Genomic DNA, 17,103 nt, shown 5'->3' on the forward strand with positions numbered 1-17,103 from the left:
GTAGGCTCGGAGTTCGGAGCTGTGAAAGGTGGGTGCCCAATCTTACTTTCTCCGGAAGACCATGCCTCAGTTCAAATCGGTCTTTAAAAAAATGTTGTCACGTGGCTGGATGCCTGAGAGAGCACGGCGGCCATCTCCACAAATTTGGACAGGTGGTCAAGAGTAATCGGGATGTAGCAGTTGGGCCAGCCGCTGTCCGGTATGGGGCCAACATGGTCGATTCCAACCGTGTGAAATAGCGGGTGGTGGAATGAATGGGGATGATGATGATGACCTCGATGAATGGTGGCGGACCAAAAGCGCTCCTGTATCCTTTCTTTGTCGGCGTCGCTCGCTGACCTCTATGTGTCCGCCTTCGGGTGGGTCGTGGACATGGTGAAGAATGCCAGGCCGCAAAAAAAAAGGAAAAAAAAGCAGGGTGTTCAACTTGCTTCTTGTTATTCCAGAGACAACGATGTATGGAGTCGAGTCGCGCATTACTAGTTTGCTGCTGACTTGCGCGTCCGCAAGTGCAGCTATACGATAGCCGACACATCAGCATGTTCGCTTTGGGCCTTGCTGATATGTCCTGGAGTGGAATCAATATCCAGCTTTTCCTTCGTTCCAAACGAGTTCTGCCAGTTCGATCCGATGCTCAATTGGCGAATTTTTTTTTATTAATTGAGCGCGTATGTGCAGCGATCGAATATTCGGGTGATGGGGGTCACGTTAGAATAGAAGAAGGAGAAGAAGACGAAAACGAGGCCCCGGTGAGGCTCATTCGGCTCTTTCGCAAAATTCGAGGCGGCAACAACAAAATTCGCGTCCGCGGTCTCCCTCAAGGCAGGTCGGCAGTTACACACTTTTCTCCGACAAAATCGCCCCGAGCGCGTCGGAAGCGCCCGCTCCCCGACTGCAGCACGTCTTCCACCGGAGGACCGCCTGCTCCCCACAGTCGTGCGCGTCTTCCACTCGCCGGGCCGTGGTCGGCGGTGTTCTGCAGCTCTCTTCCGACGACGGTGCTCCACGCTTTCTCGAAGGCCGCCATTCGAGCGAGAGACGTGTGCGAGACCTGCGGCCACACATCGTATACCCGTTGACAACAACAACAGAACAAAAGTCGCTGCTGTTACGTTGCCCAGGCGAACGACGGTGACGTCATGCCCCTCCCGCGGCGCGAAAAGACAGCGTACAACGACATCCGGCAGCCCGCCACAGACGAGGTGCCGCACATCCCGAGACTGCCGCAGGGCCCGGTGTGCATCAAGCAGTCCGTCAAGAAGTACAGAGACCGCGTGATGCCCGATTGGTTCCAAAAGGTGAGCCTCCTCTCTCTTCCACGGCCGATTCTTGTGGACTGCGTCGAGCAACCGCCGCTGCAGCTTTGCGCATGCTGACATGATCGCCCCGAAGCACAGGTCTTGCGAACGGAGGAAGCAGCCTTGAGAGCTGACGGGCGCTCCGCAAAAGTGTTGCCGGCAGTGTCCAATGATTGGCTGACTGGTGTCACCTTACGGGGCGTCACTGCTCCTTGTTCTTTCGCCAGGCAATGGCGGCAGGACAGAGAACCCATGTTAGGATACAAGAAAAGCCTGCCGGCTGCTGGTACAATGTCGATTTTGTAACATTATGCCAGAAAGCATATACGGTCACGTATTTGCTGCCTGCCAGTGAGGGTGAAAGCGCCGGCAACGTTTTGTCAGCGCTATTCTGCCGACGACCGGCACAAAAGACTCGATTATAGAACCTCGAGGAAGGAAAATAGCTGTGGATGAAGCGGCGTCACGTGACAATTTTGAACTCTATCGCAAAGAATACAGAGGAAAGGGCGCTTTTGGGAAATTAGCATTCACCACGTGGTGCACGCAAGCGGAAGTTTCCAGCCCCCGAGCTCGCGGAGGTTACGTGGGAAGTAGAGCGGAGAGAAAAAGGCGTTAGGCGATGAACTTGAAGCCTGAAAAGGTCGGCCCAGAACGTGATCATGTAGCGGATTCTTTTTTTTTTTTTTTACGTGCTTCCACCGGATCCGTACGGAAATACGCACCTTCCTTGGTGTATACCGTGCGCTTGCCTCGCTGTCGCAACGCGCTGTCATGCCCGCTGCTGGTTGACGTAAGTAGAACGTCACCTCGATGGACGCAGCTTTGCGCTCGCTGGAGGCTGCCTCCGGGTTTCGGTTTTGCGCGCTTTGATTGCCGAAATTTTATCGTGCCGCATTTCCAAGGGTAATCGCATTTCTCCAGATCCAAAAGTTGACATGGCTTGTACGCGGTTGAGCTCGCTTCAATTTCCCAATTACGGGGAGCCCGCTGAACCTAATAGATTGAAAAAAAAATTAATGGATTTGTGTTGATTAGCGACTAATTCCGCGTATCACCCGTCACCCCCCGATCGACACCGCTCACGCCATGTCTCAGAAGGAACCATCCTTTTTATTTCAGAACGGCTATTTTAATATATTACTTAAAGTATTCGGAGAAACACCGAGTATATACAAAATGAGGCCCCGTATTTGGAAACTGAATCAGCATCCTGGCTTAAGGCAGCGATGTACATGATGGCAATAATTATTTAGGCATAGTAGCAGTGACAACATACGGAACTTAATTATAAAATGTTATAACATACGAATTATCAAAACACAGCGAATGACTGTGAATATTATTGGTAGCAATGAAAAAAACTTCAAATGTACAATTTTCAGTAGCCCAAAAAAATTCACCGACGATTACGACACTCCCTATATAATGGGAAATTTGAGCGCAGCCGTATACATGTTTTCATTTCGCGATATATACTGGCTGGCGCGGGCAATCGTTCTCGTGCGGCACGTTGCAAACGAAGCGAAGTGTGGCTTGTCTGCCTCGCTCTGGAGATTGCGAGAGCCAGCGTGTGAATGACGCGCGGGCGCGATTCACAGCGGCCGCCGCCGACAGACCTCCGCTCATGCAGCGCTTTGTTGCCATGCAGACGACGCGCGCTACACTGGCGCCATCTCGCGGCCGTCGTCGCCGCACTGCGCTTCTCTCCTCGCCCTTTAGCCACACCCCCTCCTCCGCTTTTCGCCTCGTGGTTCCGCTGTACCCTCCTCCCCGCATCTTTCATCCTCCGCTGCCGTCCACGTTTGCTCTTTCATCTTTTGCTGTGCTCGATCGCTCGGTTACGCCGACGCTCGCCGCAGCAACGGGCGCCTAAGAGCTGCGTTCTACCAAAAAACCTACGCAACGTACAGGAAAATTAAAAAGAAATTTAGACGGAACGATTTGAGCGTACTACTCAAAAACAGAGAATACAATGGTATCGAAAGTTAAAATTGGTTCGAAGTCGCTGAAACAAAGCTTTCTAGTTCTGTTACATCTCAAAATTTCCTAATGTCATCACACCATTTAGCTCTCTGCCGTCCTCGACTGCGCTTACCGTCTCATGCCACATATTCTGTAAGTGTGACAGTTTGTGACATTATGTTACAGTTTAGGACGGTCCTTTGAAAAGTGGGACAGTTAGGGTACCCGCGGTCCATAACTTGATTTAGTTCTTTTTATTCTTTCCTAAATGAGAACAATCTACCACCACTGCTCAATGCCTAGGTCACGGAGGAAGCTGACAAGTGCCAGAAGCTCAAGATGGGGCGGGCTCGCTACGCCAAGGACGACGGGGGCCCGTCGGCAGGACCCAAGGAAAAATCAAAGGACAGTGTACGTACACACCTTCGCTTTTACTGCGTGAGGCAGTAACAGAGAGCTTTAGTAGTGTAACATATCGCCACTTACGGAATACCGGTCTACCGTACACTCGAACGGCGTTAGCAACACTGGTAGTGACATCTTGTGCCGCTTTTTCCGACTAAAGTGTGGTACACATTTTTTGTTAAGTTGGTGTTTCCGTGAAATGACAAAAAAATTTAGAAAGGCAGCACTTTAGCGATTATGTTGCTACCTATACTTTACAACAGCGGGCAGAATGTGGGTGGTCACAGCAATAATAGCTCTGTGTCATCTCTGATTAAACTGTGCGCCAGAAGATGGCGCGACCAGCGTTGTTACCGTTGTCTGCGTCACCGGTAGCCCGTTATTCCTGAAACGGCGGTGCATTCTGCGGACAAGCTGGCACGTTCCATTAGCTGTGCGGGGACGTGGGTTGTCGGAATCATGAACGCTCGAAGCTGTTTCCGTATTGTCTGGTATTGGTAGCGTATTGTCTGATAAACAGATTTGAATTGTGGAATCCCGGAACACAAGAGGCCTAGACGACTGCAGCGCTATTAGCGACTTCTTAATTCTGACACTTTCTGAAATACTAACGCCTGAGGACGTTACTGTGTTGCATAAGCTTCCCATCAAAAGAAGTCAACCCAGCCGCACCAATTGCCAGCAAACGGTTTCAAGCAGTGGGACATGGGGGGGGGGCGTCGTCGGCAGCATTAATTAGTCACACGGTGTACTTCTTTTTGTCCCTATTGACTTCTTTTGATGGGACGCTTACGCAACACAGTAACGCTCCTCAGGCGTGGCAGCGTTAATTAGTCGCACGGTGTACTTCTTTTTGTCCCTGTTGACTTCTTTTGACGGGACGCTTACGCAACACAGTAACTCTCCTCAGGCGTTAGTATTTCAGACACAGTTATAGTTTTTTGTGCACATGGAGGAAGGAAAAAAAAAACTGAGCAGAGGCCCTACCCAATTCACGCCCTAGGAGAAAAGTGTGGAGGAAGCCACGTGGTATTTTTCCCTGTAGCGGCCATGCTGTCGGGGCACAATGGCGGTTTCGTTTTGTGGTGCGTGCTAATGCGTGTGCTGCCCCGTAGGTCTCGCACCGTGGCAAAGGCGTCGTGTGCGCCGGTTTGCGTTAATCTACACGCGTCTATACGACCTTAGTAACTTGCGATTCGCTGATGATATTGCCTTGCTTAGTAACACAGGAGACCAATTGCAATGCAAGTTCACTGACCTGGAGAGGCAAAGCAAAAGGGTGGGTCTAAAAATTAATCTGCAGAAAACTAAAGTAATGTTTAACAGTCTCGGTAGAGAACAGCAGTTTACGATAGGTAGCGAGGCACTGGAAGTGGTAAGGGAATAGACCTACTTAGGGCAGGTAGTGACCATGGATCCGGATCACGAGACAGAAATAATCAGAAGAATAAGAATTGGCTGGGGTGCGTTTACAGGCATTCTCAGATTCTGAACAGTAGGTTGCCATTATCCCTCAAGAGAAAAGTGTATAACCAGCTGTGTCTTACCAGTACTCACGTACGGGGCAGAAATTTGGAGGCTTACGAAAAGGGTTCTACTTAAATTGAGGACGACGCAACGAGCTATGGAAAGAAGAATGATAGGTGTAACGTTAAGAATATAAGAAAAGAGCAGATTGGGTGAGGGAACAAACGCGAGTTAATAACATCTTAGTTGAAATCAAGAAAAGAAAATGAGGGGGGGGAGGCATGGGGAGGACATGTAATGAGGAGGGAAGATAACCGATGGCCATTAAGCGTTACGGACTGGATTCCTAGGGAAGGGAAGCGTAGCAGGGGACGGCAGAAGGTTAGGTGGGCGGATGGGATTAACAAGTTTGCAGGGTCAACATGGGCACAATTAGTACATGACCGGGGTAGTTGGAGAAGTATGGGAGAGGCCATTGCCCTGCAGTGGGCGTAACCAGGCTGATGATGATGATGATGATGATGATGATGATGATACGTGTTTTGTTCCGCTTTGTTATCTAAGACCATGCTCTCCCGGCTGTTGTTGTGGCCACGTGGGACGGGAAGAAGTAAAAAGCCTGAAACGAGCGCGCACGCAACGCCGTACACCACCTATATACCACGTCACGGACGAAGGACAATCTGGGAATATATTTGTCTTCTTCGGTGGATTCATGCTAACGTGTAATAACAGACTGAAACCACTGTGCTTCAAGATATGCACGATAAACGCCTTGCAGGTCAGTGCACAACTGCGCAGTGTGACCTGCTTTTGATGGCGGATGATGCATTTGCGGCACGTAAAACAGCCATTGTAAGAATGGAGAGAAACGGCTGCTGTGAGTAATTAAAGGACGAGACCTCCTATACCGGCATATATGTTATCTGTGTGCACGAAGGGCGCAGGTGAGTGAAGGTTGGCGGATGCGGTGCAAGAGTGAAAAGTCGCAGCTTCGCCCGAAGGGCGACACATCGATTGCAATAGCAAATTAGCAGACGGCTATACGAAGTAAGGATACAGTAGTTTTATCGGCCGCTAAACTTGTAAAAATTCGCTTACGAATTAAATTAACAAGCACGGTGTCACGCCCGCACAAGCACACGTGAACACATATCTCACTCGATGACCGCGGAAACTCGCTGTCAAAACGCTGGAGTGAGGAAGTGCGGCAGCAGCAGCGAGCGAATTGACCTTCGTGCTACCTCTCGCTTCAACGCGAACTGAGCGGTGAAAACAGACCGCACACGAAGCTATCAGCCCTCGGTGCACCTGCTCTGTACTCATCGCAGATCGCTTTCCGGCTAGGGCCCTGGCGGTCGCGCCATATATACGTAGCCGACGCCGCAGTAAAACGCCCCCACCCTCCCTCCCCTCCTTCCCGTGCCTTGCGCGCAACGGGAGACGGCGCGCTTCCTCTCCGCTTTTTTCCCATGCGCGCGTGAGGTTGAGCCACCATCGTCGGCTCACCATCGCAAGCTTTCACTCACACATACAGCATACGGCGACGATGCCATCGCCCTTGGACTTTATACAGAACATCACGACGACGGCGATGGCAGAAATGAGCTGGAAGTGTCCATATAATTGATAATGAAGCCCGCCAGAATAACGCACGCCTGCGCGCACATCAAACGATGATGGTCGCACGTAGGCCCGGTCAACGCGCCAGCCGCACACATACGCGGGTACTGTTCGGCACCACGCGGGAGATACCACAGAACTTTGTTTCCGTGAAGCTTAACTTAGGTGCGTGAGAACAGTATAGCTGTTCAGTGTACTGGTATACTACAGTCAGTCAGTGTATTTGCCTAATGAATGAATGAATGAATGAATGAATGAATGAATGTTTTATTTAGACAATACATTGTCTGGGATCTAGGGGCTAAAGGCAGATGCAACTGTCTGACAAAGGCCCCCCTACCCGTACTACATTGCTCAGTGGGTGGAACATCATGAAAGTACAGTGGAACAATGTACAAACAAGAAAAAGAACAAAATGTATGCGACAAGCAATCGAGTATACAAAGAAGTAAGATTGCTACACTTTATACATAATATATCACCAGTAATGCGCGAGAACATGGAAATATTTAAACAAGCAGATAATACGTATGTGTGTTACAAAACATTATATAGCAAATATGAGAAGAAATGTAAGAGAAAGAAACGACTAAAATAAAAAGTTATCGAGACCGCAAGGACAGTCAAGTACCATTAGGAACTAAGCATAAGATAATTCCTAGTGACGTTCTCTTCTGCTGGCCTCTTTGTCGGCGCGCTGTGGCTCCATATCTCCGCTGCCGCCCGAAACTTGTCCAATAAAGCAAAACGACTGCTAGAAAGCCACGGCCAGCATACATGTTTGTTCTCATAAACTGCAGATGGGCTAGCCATAGGTCGTGATGTGCGTAGTGTGTGCTACCAATCATCACCTGTGCATTCTAGAAGTGCAGCGAGAATGCACAGATTTATTTTCATAAAACCCCGGAAAAAAGTAGCGGAGTTATTCGCGGAGTTCATTACGAACGCCTTCCAACGCTAGATAGCAATACTCGGACGAATTGACGGAGGCAACAGTATCGCGAATGCATACACCGCGAGATCCGTCGATCGGATCACTACTGTGCGCGCACCTCCGCGCCGCACTGCCTTGCGCACCGAAGGCGATAAATCTGCCCCGACGAGATGGCGGAGCGACGTCAACTTCCCGCGTCACTGAGCTTCGCAAAGAGCGACGTCAGGGTACAGTGGCTGGAATATATTCCAGCCACTGTAGTCAGGGCCTCTCCTCAGTTTTTCCTTCCTCCGTGCTTGTGCGTTAGTTGACGTCAGCGTCATGAGGTGGCGCCACCTGCATTGCAGCATTCGTCTGTCTCTGTCTCTAACCTCTCCCGACAAGTGAAGCTTTTTGTTTGTAGGCTTCGTGCGTAGCCGACATTATTTTGCTCATCTCTCAAGGACAGCTTTACGCTGTCGTAGATGTCGTAAGTCAAGAAGTGTCATCGTCGTGGCGTCGTCGCGTCGCAGTCGTCGTCGCTATGGTCGTCGAGCCATCGTCGTCGTTAGTCATTGTGCTTTCTGTGTGGTGAAGGACTTGCGTCGTCGTATTAAATATGAAAGTAGAGTTCTGACGTACGCTATACCACTACAAACCCGGCAGTTTTTCCAATTTAGGTCCCTTTAATAGGGAGGTTGAGAAATAGGAATTTCAAGGTTGCGAGACGTTGCAGTCCGTAGTGGGCAAAGTGAATGGAAATTAGAGCGTACAATGAATGAAAGGGGTGAGGGTTCTGCGCTCGTGCTTGAGTTGTCGCTAACGCTGTACTTTTGGGGCACGCTAAGCCATTTGCGTGCGCTATTTGGAAAACTTCGTTAGAGCTGTGATTACGTGCTTTACTGAATTTCCCTATAATGTACCTTTAGAATATTTCGCAGTTTCTGACTAGAGGCTTTCCAAAGGGACATTGAAACCAAACATTATATCAAGCTAGGCTGATACGGCGTTCAAGATCTTCCAAACTCTCTAATAGGGAGTTTTATAAAACACTGGTTATGGTATACTTGTAGAGCTCCCTTTTACGGCGTTTCAGAAAACTTGTAAAACTCCACATTAGGTAGTTTTGTAAACGGCGCACCCAACAAGGAGTTCTAAATGTTACCAAAAACTTCCCAATAGGGATGAAGTCACTGAGCACGTGCTGGTGGGCGAGTTGGTTATACATGATTACAACGAAGGCGCCAAATAAAACAACGGACGAAGGAAGAAGACACGAGGCAACCACGTAGGCGCATATCGTGTCTCCTTCCTTCGTCGGTTGTTTTATTTGGCGCCTTCGTTGTAATCCCAATAGGGAGTTTTCGAATATAGCGCACCTAAGCGTTTTCGAAAACTCTCCGCTAGGGAATTTCGAATAGCGGACGCGAAAACGCACGGCCGGTGAAACTCCCTTACTCTGGACTCCTTTTTCTAAAGCGCCCTAAAAACGTCACCATCGGGACGGCTGCCTCGGAGGTCGCTAGCGGTGCCCTCCTGTGCCGGCAGTGTCTGGGCCCGGGAGCGGCGGAAAGCCCCTACCGGGGTCCGCTGCTTAGCTGCTACTACCGACAGTACGCGCGTGACTCAGGCGTGTGCCAGTCTTTCGTGCCGCTGCTGCACACGATGCGGCTCAGCGAGGCGCTCAGGGCGCCCCAGCTGAGCCCCGTGCAACAGCGGAGCAGGCGCCCTCTCCCGCGCGCCGCTTGCGCTATCAGGTAACGGATGCTCTATAGCGACGTGTAGTGCTTCACTGAATGCTTTATTTGTATCTCGACAGACCGGGTTATATTCAAGCCCCTTAAACTTCGTAAAGTAGCGACATTCTCATCCTCCGCCTGCATTCCTCCTCATTTCTCCTCTCTTTCACGCTCCCTCCTCGACCGCGGCGCCACCTACACTGCTCGAGCGTAGCAACGGCGCCAACATGCGCTCCTCGCCACTCCGTAGACGCTTATCGGGCAAAAATGGCGCTGAAGCACGGCGCGAGGGCCCACGTGATGCTATTAGGCCAATAGCGGCGGGGCGGCGGCCTCGGCCATAGCGCGCGAGGAGGAGGCGGCATTCTTCAAAGCGTGGCACTACTTTACGAAGTTTAAGGGAATTTAGGTTATATGTCCCGAAGGCGTGTGGTCCCTGCGAGAGGCGTCGGAGCTAATGGCTCCGGGTTAATTTCTAACACAAAGAGCTCATTAAAGGGGCTATGAAAGCAGACATCAGGCCGAATCTAGATCGGCATTATAGGTCGGTACTTAAAACTCATGCTCAGTCACCAATCTTTTCACAGGCTGTGCACTTGCTCACACTCAAGTGCATTGACACTCGTCAACTCACTCACATTTCAGTACTCACGCTCACTCATATATAGTCACTCACCCATGCTCGTATAGTCACCTCCTCCTGACTTACCGGGACCCACTCACGTTCGTACTATTGTCAACTCACTCTCACCGGCACTCTCTCACATACTCACGTGAAGTCACGCTCGCTGAGAGTCACTCGCGTTCACGCTCACGTCCAGTCAATATCACCGTCATTGACTTTCGTTTGTACACGCGTTAACCGTAGCTGGCTGATGTTTATGCCCAGGTCCACTCACACCTTTCGTCCCTCGCTAACGATGTATCTCAAGCCTGTGAAATCACTGTATAGTAAGTGTGAGTCAGTACACTCTTGAGTGAGCGTGCCAACCTATGGGTTCATCAGTTGAACTTATAGCGTTGCAACGCATGCAGTCAAGGCAGTCACATTTACCGAGCACTTCGCCTGTAGTCGCCGGACCTCTATACCTTTTAGAGCGCAGCCTTTTAGGCGCCCGTTCCTGCGGCGAGCGTCGGCGTTGCCGGCGTAACCGAGCGAACGAGCACAGCGAAAGATGAGCGCGAACGCGGTTCGCAGCGGGGGATGAAAAACACGGCGAGAGAGGTGAGAGGAGGAAAGTGGAGAGGGGGTACAGCGGTACAATGAGGCGGAAAGCGGAGGAGAGTATGGTGAAAGCGTGAGAAGAAAAGCGTAGTGCAGCGACGGTGGCTCCGAGATGGCGCCAGTCGTCTGGGAGGTTTGTCGGAGGCGGTTTCTACGAATCGCGCCCACGCGACACCCACGCGCTGGCTCTCGCGATCTCCAGATTAGCATGGCATTGACGCCACACTTCGCTCTTTCCGACGTGCTGCACGTTAGCGATTGTCCACGCTAGCCAGTATATCGCGAAATGAAAACATGTATAGGGCTACACTCAAATTTCGCATTAGGGTGTATCATATCGTCGGTGAAGTTTTTTGCACGTCTGTGCTCCCTGCAGGTGCAGTACAGTACACGTGTAACGTGTATTATATATATATTTCAGTATACGTATATGCCAGAATGCATAATAGGTTAAGGCTATTACATGTTAGCTGTATGTTTCATTCAGGCACAAAAGTTGGTGAATAATTCAATATGGCCGCTGTCGCCGAAAGCCCCTCCCTAAAATAATTCCTGCGTATGGCCCTGGAATAGCAAGCCTATACGTGGGTCAACAAATGCGCCGCCTGTCATGCATGCGAAAAGAAGATACTGCGCTTCAGTACAGTGCTTCTCGATGATAACGCTTCTAGGGTTGCATTACAAACGCACCTTCACTACATTGCATTCGAGCAGCAAAAGCTCCATCGCGCCGGGTAACGAAATGTTACTAAGATATCGCCGTTGATTGCTATTGAAGCGCGCTGACAACTTCGTTCTAAGGGTGACGCTGCCGTGCATTATACCGTAAGGCCCGTTAAACTTCGTAAAGTAGTGCCACGCTTTGAAGAATGCCGCCTCCTCCTCGCGCGCTCTGGCCGAGGCCGACGCTGCGTCGCTACTGGCCTAACAGCATCACGTGGGCCCTCGCGCCGTGCATCGGCGCCACTTTTGCTCGAGAAGCGTCTACGGAGTGGCGAGGAGCGCATGTTGGCGCCGTTGCTACGCTCGAGCAGTGTAGGCGGCGCCCCAGTCGAGGAGGGAGGAGGAAAGAGAGGAGAAACGAGGAGGAGTGAAGGCGGAGGAGGAGAGCGTTGCTACTTTACAAAGTTTGAGGGGATTCATTAAACCGGTGTCACCAAAAAGGAAGTGAGAGAAACAGAGGCGGCAAATTTGATGCAAAGCACGGAAGCGAGAAATGGCCGTGGAGTTTTACGAGGAGGGCAAGGAAGAAACCGGGAAACGAAATTTGTGCGCTAGCGCATGAACAGCGCCTTGCTTCTTGTGGCCCGAACTGGCTGACTGAGAACAGAAACATATACTGAAGAAAATATTCGCAATAGGGTGAGAAGTCTGCTTTCTGAAAGAGAGAGAGAGAAAATGAGAATCTGGATACGATTCGGAACATCGTAATGAAATGCCACGATAATTCATACAGCCTGAACTGCAGGGTATAGGTCCGCGCCTTCGAGTTACGCAGGGTTTCAAAGCTGAATGCTCCGTCAGAGATCGAGATTAGCAAGAGACGTTTAGAGCAATTGGTAAAAAGAAAATAGATTGCGAGAGAATCAATTTCACGATGAATGTCGACGTTAATGCAAACCGTTTGTTTTTATTCATATACCCTAAAGTCCCTTTTACAGGCATTACATAGGGGGTTACACAACATTACATAACATATTGCAGTGAATAAACAATGAAAACGAGCTCCATTTGATGAGAACAGAACTTGATAAAACATACTGAAAAACACCCTGCAAGCACTGGAAAAAGTAGAACTAAAATGGTAGTGGCAACAATAGAGAATAATACAATTCTAAGCAGTCGGCACAATACAATTCTAGCGGTCGGCGCGCAATAAGCACTACGGTTTGCAAACGAAAGCGTCGTGGTTATTGACAGAACCGATTTCCGCAGGCAGCTTATTCCAATGGCAAATGGCAAGGAACAATGGAGAATGACGCATAAGCTTGGTACGAGCGATCTTTGGCTGTACTTTAAAGCTGTTAAAGCAATTGCAGCGACACAGCATATTGCAACCTCCGAAACGCGTCGTGTATAAGGCAGCCGCGTATGCAGCCAGGTTCCTCCGCACTGAACACGCTGCGCCATCTAGCGGTGCCGCCGCAAAATGCGCGCGTGGCGCTTGTGAGATTTCATATTCAGACAAGATTGTCTCAACATATATATCTCGGTGGTTCTATTCCGCCCAGCATTAAATAAATTTTAAGTGATTTCGCTGTCGCTGATGAGCGGCACATTCCCAATAGCACATACTCATTGACCCAAGTTGGCGTCAAACAGGATCATTTCATTTCATTTATTAATACCCTCGAGAGCCGAGGGCATCACAGACGGGAGTGGTAGTACAGAAATATTTTAAATTCCTGGTTATACAATATTAGCCAATTATTCACAACTAATCTCTTGCACGAAGTTCTCGGTTGTACGTGAAAATTGCTGGTTATACAATGTTAGCTAATGATTCATGAAAAACGAACAATGTCTTTGTTCACGAATAAAATGAAAAATGGTTCATTGAGGAACGGCGCGTACCCAATGGTCCAAGTTGGAGTGAAAGAGATTCATTGTAGAGTGGCAGATACCCAGTGACCCAACTTGGTCCAACGGTTGATTTCGAACACTTTCCCTCTGCACAGCAGCCCCGATGCTGTACCCATTATACCATGAACCACTCAGTGACCCAGTGACTAATCGCATTAAAAACATGGAAGAGAGGAGGACAGGATCGTCACTGGCATTGCTAATTTTACAAGGTCAAGTAGAGATAGGCAAACGCTATAGACTGCAGTAGATGCGACGTAGAACTCAATTTGATCAAGCAGGCTCACCATCGCGTTTCAAAAGGGACACCATTAGCGATCATCATCACCGTTTATTGAAAAGGAAGTGCCGTGTGGAGAAACGTTCTAGAATACAAGGCAAGTTTCGTTCTCTATCGGAGGTGTAGCAATAGTAGGACGAGTAAGCACTTAGCCGCATTTGGTTTCAATGGCTCCATGACTAACAGTTTGGCTCAAGACCACGGTCGCGGGTTCGACTCGTGGCAGTATGGCCGCATTCCCATAAGGCCTACGGTTTACGGAATACCGGAGACGTAAACGTGAACGGACGAGTTGGAGGCGCCATCTCGGATAAATAATGAAAACACACCTTTAATGCAGCGATCAAGAGCATACTTAACTGTTGCTGTGAAGCGCCGGCAGTCACATAATTGCCAAAATGCGGTCCTTTTTCTTTTTGTTATCCTTCAATGAGGACAACCTTGTAACACAAAAACGCTTCCAACGCGAAGTAGTTGAACAAAACGTCACGAGATGTCGCTTCTGCCGTTTTTCCTGCAACAGCGACATCTACGGTAAAATCGCAAATCAGGCAGTGTAGGTTGACATGGGTTGCGCCTCATTTGAAGTCAGAGAAGTGCAGATCAAAATTAGTTTTGAAGACTCGGGAACATGGAACAACATAAATAGGCGGCTAAAGTACATAAGTATCTGTACCTGAAAAGCGTGGACACAAAGTGGAGGAAGAGGTAAAGAAAGTTGGCAGCCAAGTACAGGGCAATTGAAAACGTAAATAGAACACCAGGAGTCATCAGAAAGAAAGTCAGAGGAACAAAGACAGTGAATTTGACGCAAAGAATGGAAACAAAAACGACCATGGAGGTTTACAAAGATGCATGGGAAGACAGAAATTAGAAGGGAAACGGTGTGCAATAACAACATAAAGTGCAGTGGCTTGCTATTTGGGTCTCGAACTGGTTGCCTAAGGACAAGAACATACCGAAGCAAATATTCGCAACAACATGAGGCGTGTGTATACTGCAGCAAAAATCCACAGACCACTCAGCATAACCTAACGGAATGCGAAGTGATTAATTCAGTGAGACCTGTAGGTAACGCGCACCTTCCAAAAGCGCTTGGATTTGAATTGGATGGAAGCATCAACCGGTCAGCAGTCGAGATAAGCAAAAGACGTTTAGATAACTCGCGTAAAAAAATACAGGGAAGATCCGTTATAGTAGGCTGCGATACAAGGTACATAGGGAAGCTTTGAGAAAAAAAAAAGGCTATGCATGGACACAAGAATGCTAGAATGAAAGACATATATAACATACCTTATTAAATCAAGCAAGCTAGGTGAGTATTGTCATCGCCCGTTTCAAAGGGGATGCCAATGAATCGTCATTATCATCTACCACACCCATAATCGGTAACCCGGTGTTCCGTGAAGGGTAATACATTATACGGACAAGCTTTGAAACTTTCAGATGTTGCTCTGGGACATTAAGGCTCGTGAGTCAATCAATCCCGTGGTCCATATATCATTGCGCAGCATGGCCCTGAATGAGAGAGTGGAAACCGTCGCTTTCCTGTAATTAAGAAAACTTGCGTATTGTGACGTCGAATCTGAGTTACTTTCTTGGCCCTGAGCCAAGCTCTGCTGCTTGAAATACCTCATTTAGCCAGCTATCATGCAACGGAGAAAAAAATTGCTCTTCACAGGGGTGTAACTTCCGAGAGTCAGTCCCTTAGACCAGCGTATTTAATCCATCAGGAGTTAGTCCCCATAGCGTCTCACCCCCCCCCCCCCCCAAATGAGGAATCGTCACACCTCATATTCAATAGTTCCATGTCAACATATGGGGGCCCATATAACAACCTATCATATGAAGGCATGTCTTATATGATATATGAATCATACGGGTTTTATGTGGAATTCCCCTATGAGGCGCGCAGCAAGATCTAATGGGACATTTCCCATTTCATATATGGGAACATACGGGTTTTCACACGGGACCCCCATATTGTCATATGCCATTATTAGATACGGGACAAATTGGTTTTTCTCCGTATGGAAGGGCTAATCTCGAGTCCCGTATTTTAGCAACTTTTCCTCTTACAAGTCGTGTACGTGTGCGTGTCTGACAGTGTGCGTTTTGCAAAGTCAACCGTGTGCTATAGACATGCCGCACGCGTTTCGATGCAGGTAAAATCTGATAGCCAAGACGAATCGTTGCCAGCACCAAAGGGAAGAAAATCCTCGAGAAGCAAAAGGAAACCGAAAGCTGACAAAGAGGCGATGGAGAACGAGGTAGAAGAAAGCAAGTGAATCTATAAAGTGCTTGCCGGGGCCCCGAGAGCTTGCTCTGACTGTCGTCACATTAATTAATTGATTCGTTAGTTAGTTACTTAGTCGGTTAGTTAGTTAGTTATTTAGTTAGTTAGTTAGTTAGTTATTTAGTTAGTTAGTTAGTTAGTTAGTTAGTTAGTTAGTTAGTTAGTTAGTTAGTTAGGTAGTTAGTTAGTTAGTTAGTTAGTTAGTTAGTTAGTTAGTTAGTTAGTTAGTTAGTTAGTTAGTTATAGTTAGTTGATTCATTCATCACAATGCCATCGTTAGTGTCTCGCTGAAAGTCGGCACCTCGCTTCTGGCGCGAATGTCAGAAAGCGATGTTCCGGGTTAATTTATTTCGCCAGTTATGGAAAATTTTCGCACAGTGAATTGTAAATAGAGGTTTTCTAAATACACTGAACTTTTTCACAGCGTCGATAACTGTTAACTGAAACGTACGCTGAGCACGTGTTATTCGAAACTTGTGAAGAGCTCACGACTTCTGCATATATATGTATACATGAAGATGACTTCATTACTCGTCACGTTTCTGTTGTGCAATGGGGCTGTACGCCGAACGGCGAATCATCACAAAGTTAATTAGTGAAAATTAGTTAACTTGACACTGCGAGTTCAAGTAATACGACTGATGGGACAGAACTTATCGTTAGCTGCCACGGTAGATTTCTAGCGATTCTGCTTTCTATATTAGAACCACAAGTGATGCGGTGCAATCGACCGCATGCCGGTAATTATTGCAGGCATAGGTAACATTTTGAAGAGATCTTGTATGTAATATGCATCATAAGTGACAATAAACGATTGCTTTTATTCGGTTTCCAGGGCTGACTCGATCACTATACAGCAGCGCCTATACACTGTAAAGTAATTTACACCCTTAAAAGTGAAAAGGGTGTAAATATGTCTATAACTCACACCCTTATAGGGTGTGATTTATATAACCGATACCCTAGGGTGCGAGTTATAGACACATTTACACCATTTTTCACTTTTAAGGGTGTAAATTATTTCACAGTGTACTCAGCAATGCTGCTTAGACGACTGTGCCTGTGTAGCTGCTAATGCGCCTTCCTATACATATGTCTAAGTGAATTTTCATCTGGCGCCTACGACTCGTATGTTAGTTCCGTTATAGAAATGAATTTGGTTTATTAATCGTTCAGTAAATATACCTTCAATGGTGTATCAACAGTCACTTAACTATACTTAATTCAAACGAGTTGCTGTTGAACATTTCACAATAAAAAAAGCGATTGACAATATAGCGTTGACTAACTGTTGCGTAGTTATTGCGTG

At 48.2% G+C, this 17,103-nt stretch overlaps 1 protein-coding gene across 1 annotated transcript; it reads left to right on the top strand.

Annotated features, from left to right (window-relative positions):
- Positions 1-643: 643 nt before the first annotated feature.
- LOC142558185 (uncharacterized) lies at positions 644-16,286 on the top strand. The gene is made up of 3 exons (XM_075670341.1): positions 644-1,298; positions 3,567-3,674; positions 15,664-16,286. Exons 1-3 carry the CDS (start codon positions 1,140-1,142, stop codon positions 15,784-15,786), a joined length of 390 nt encoding a protein of 129 aa, XP_075526456.1. The 5' UTR covers positions 644-1,139; the 3' UTR covers positions 15,787-16,286.
- Positions 16,287-17,103: the final 817 nt, after the last annotated feature.

This window comes from Dermacentor variabilis, chromosome 9, assembly GCF_050947875.1.
Source record: "Dermacentor variabilis isolate Ectoservices chromosome 9, ASM5094787v1, whole genome shotgun sequence".
NCBI lineage: Eukaryota > Metazoa > Arthropoda > Arachnida > Ixodida > Ixodidae > Dermacentor > Dermacentor variabilis.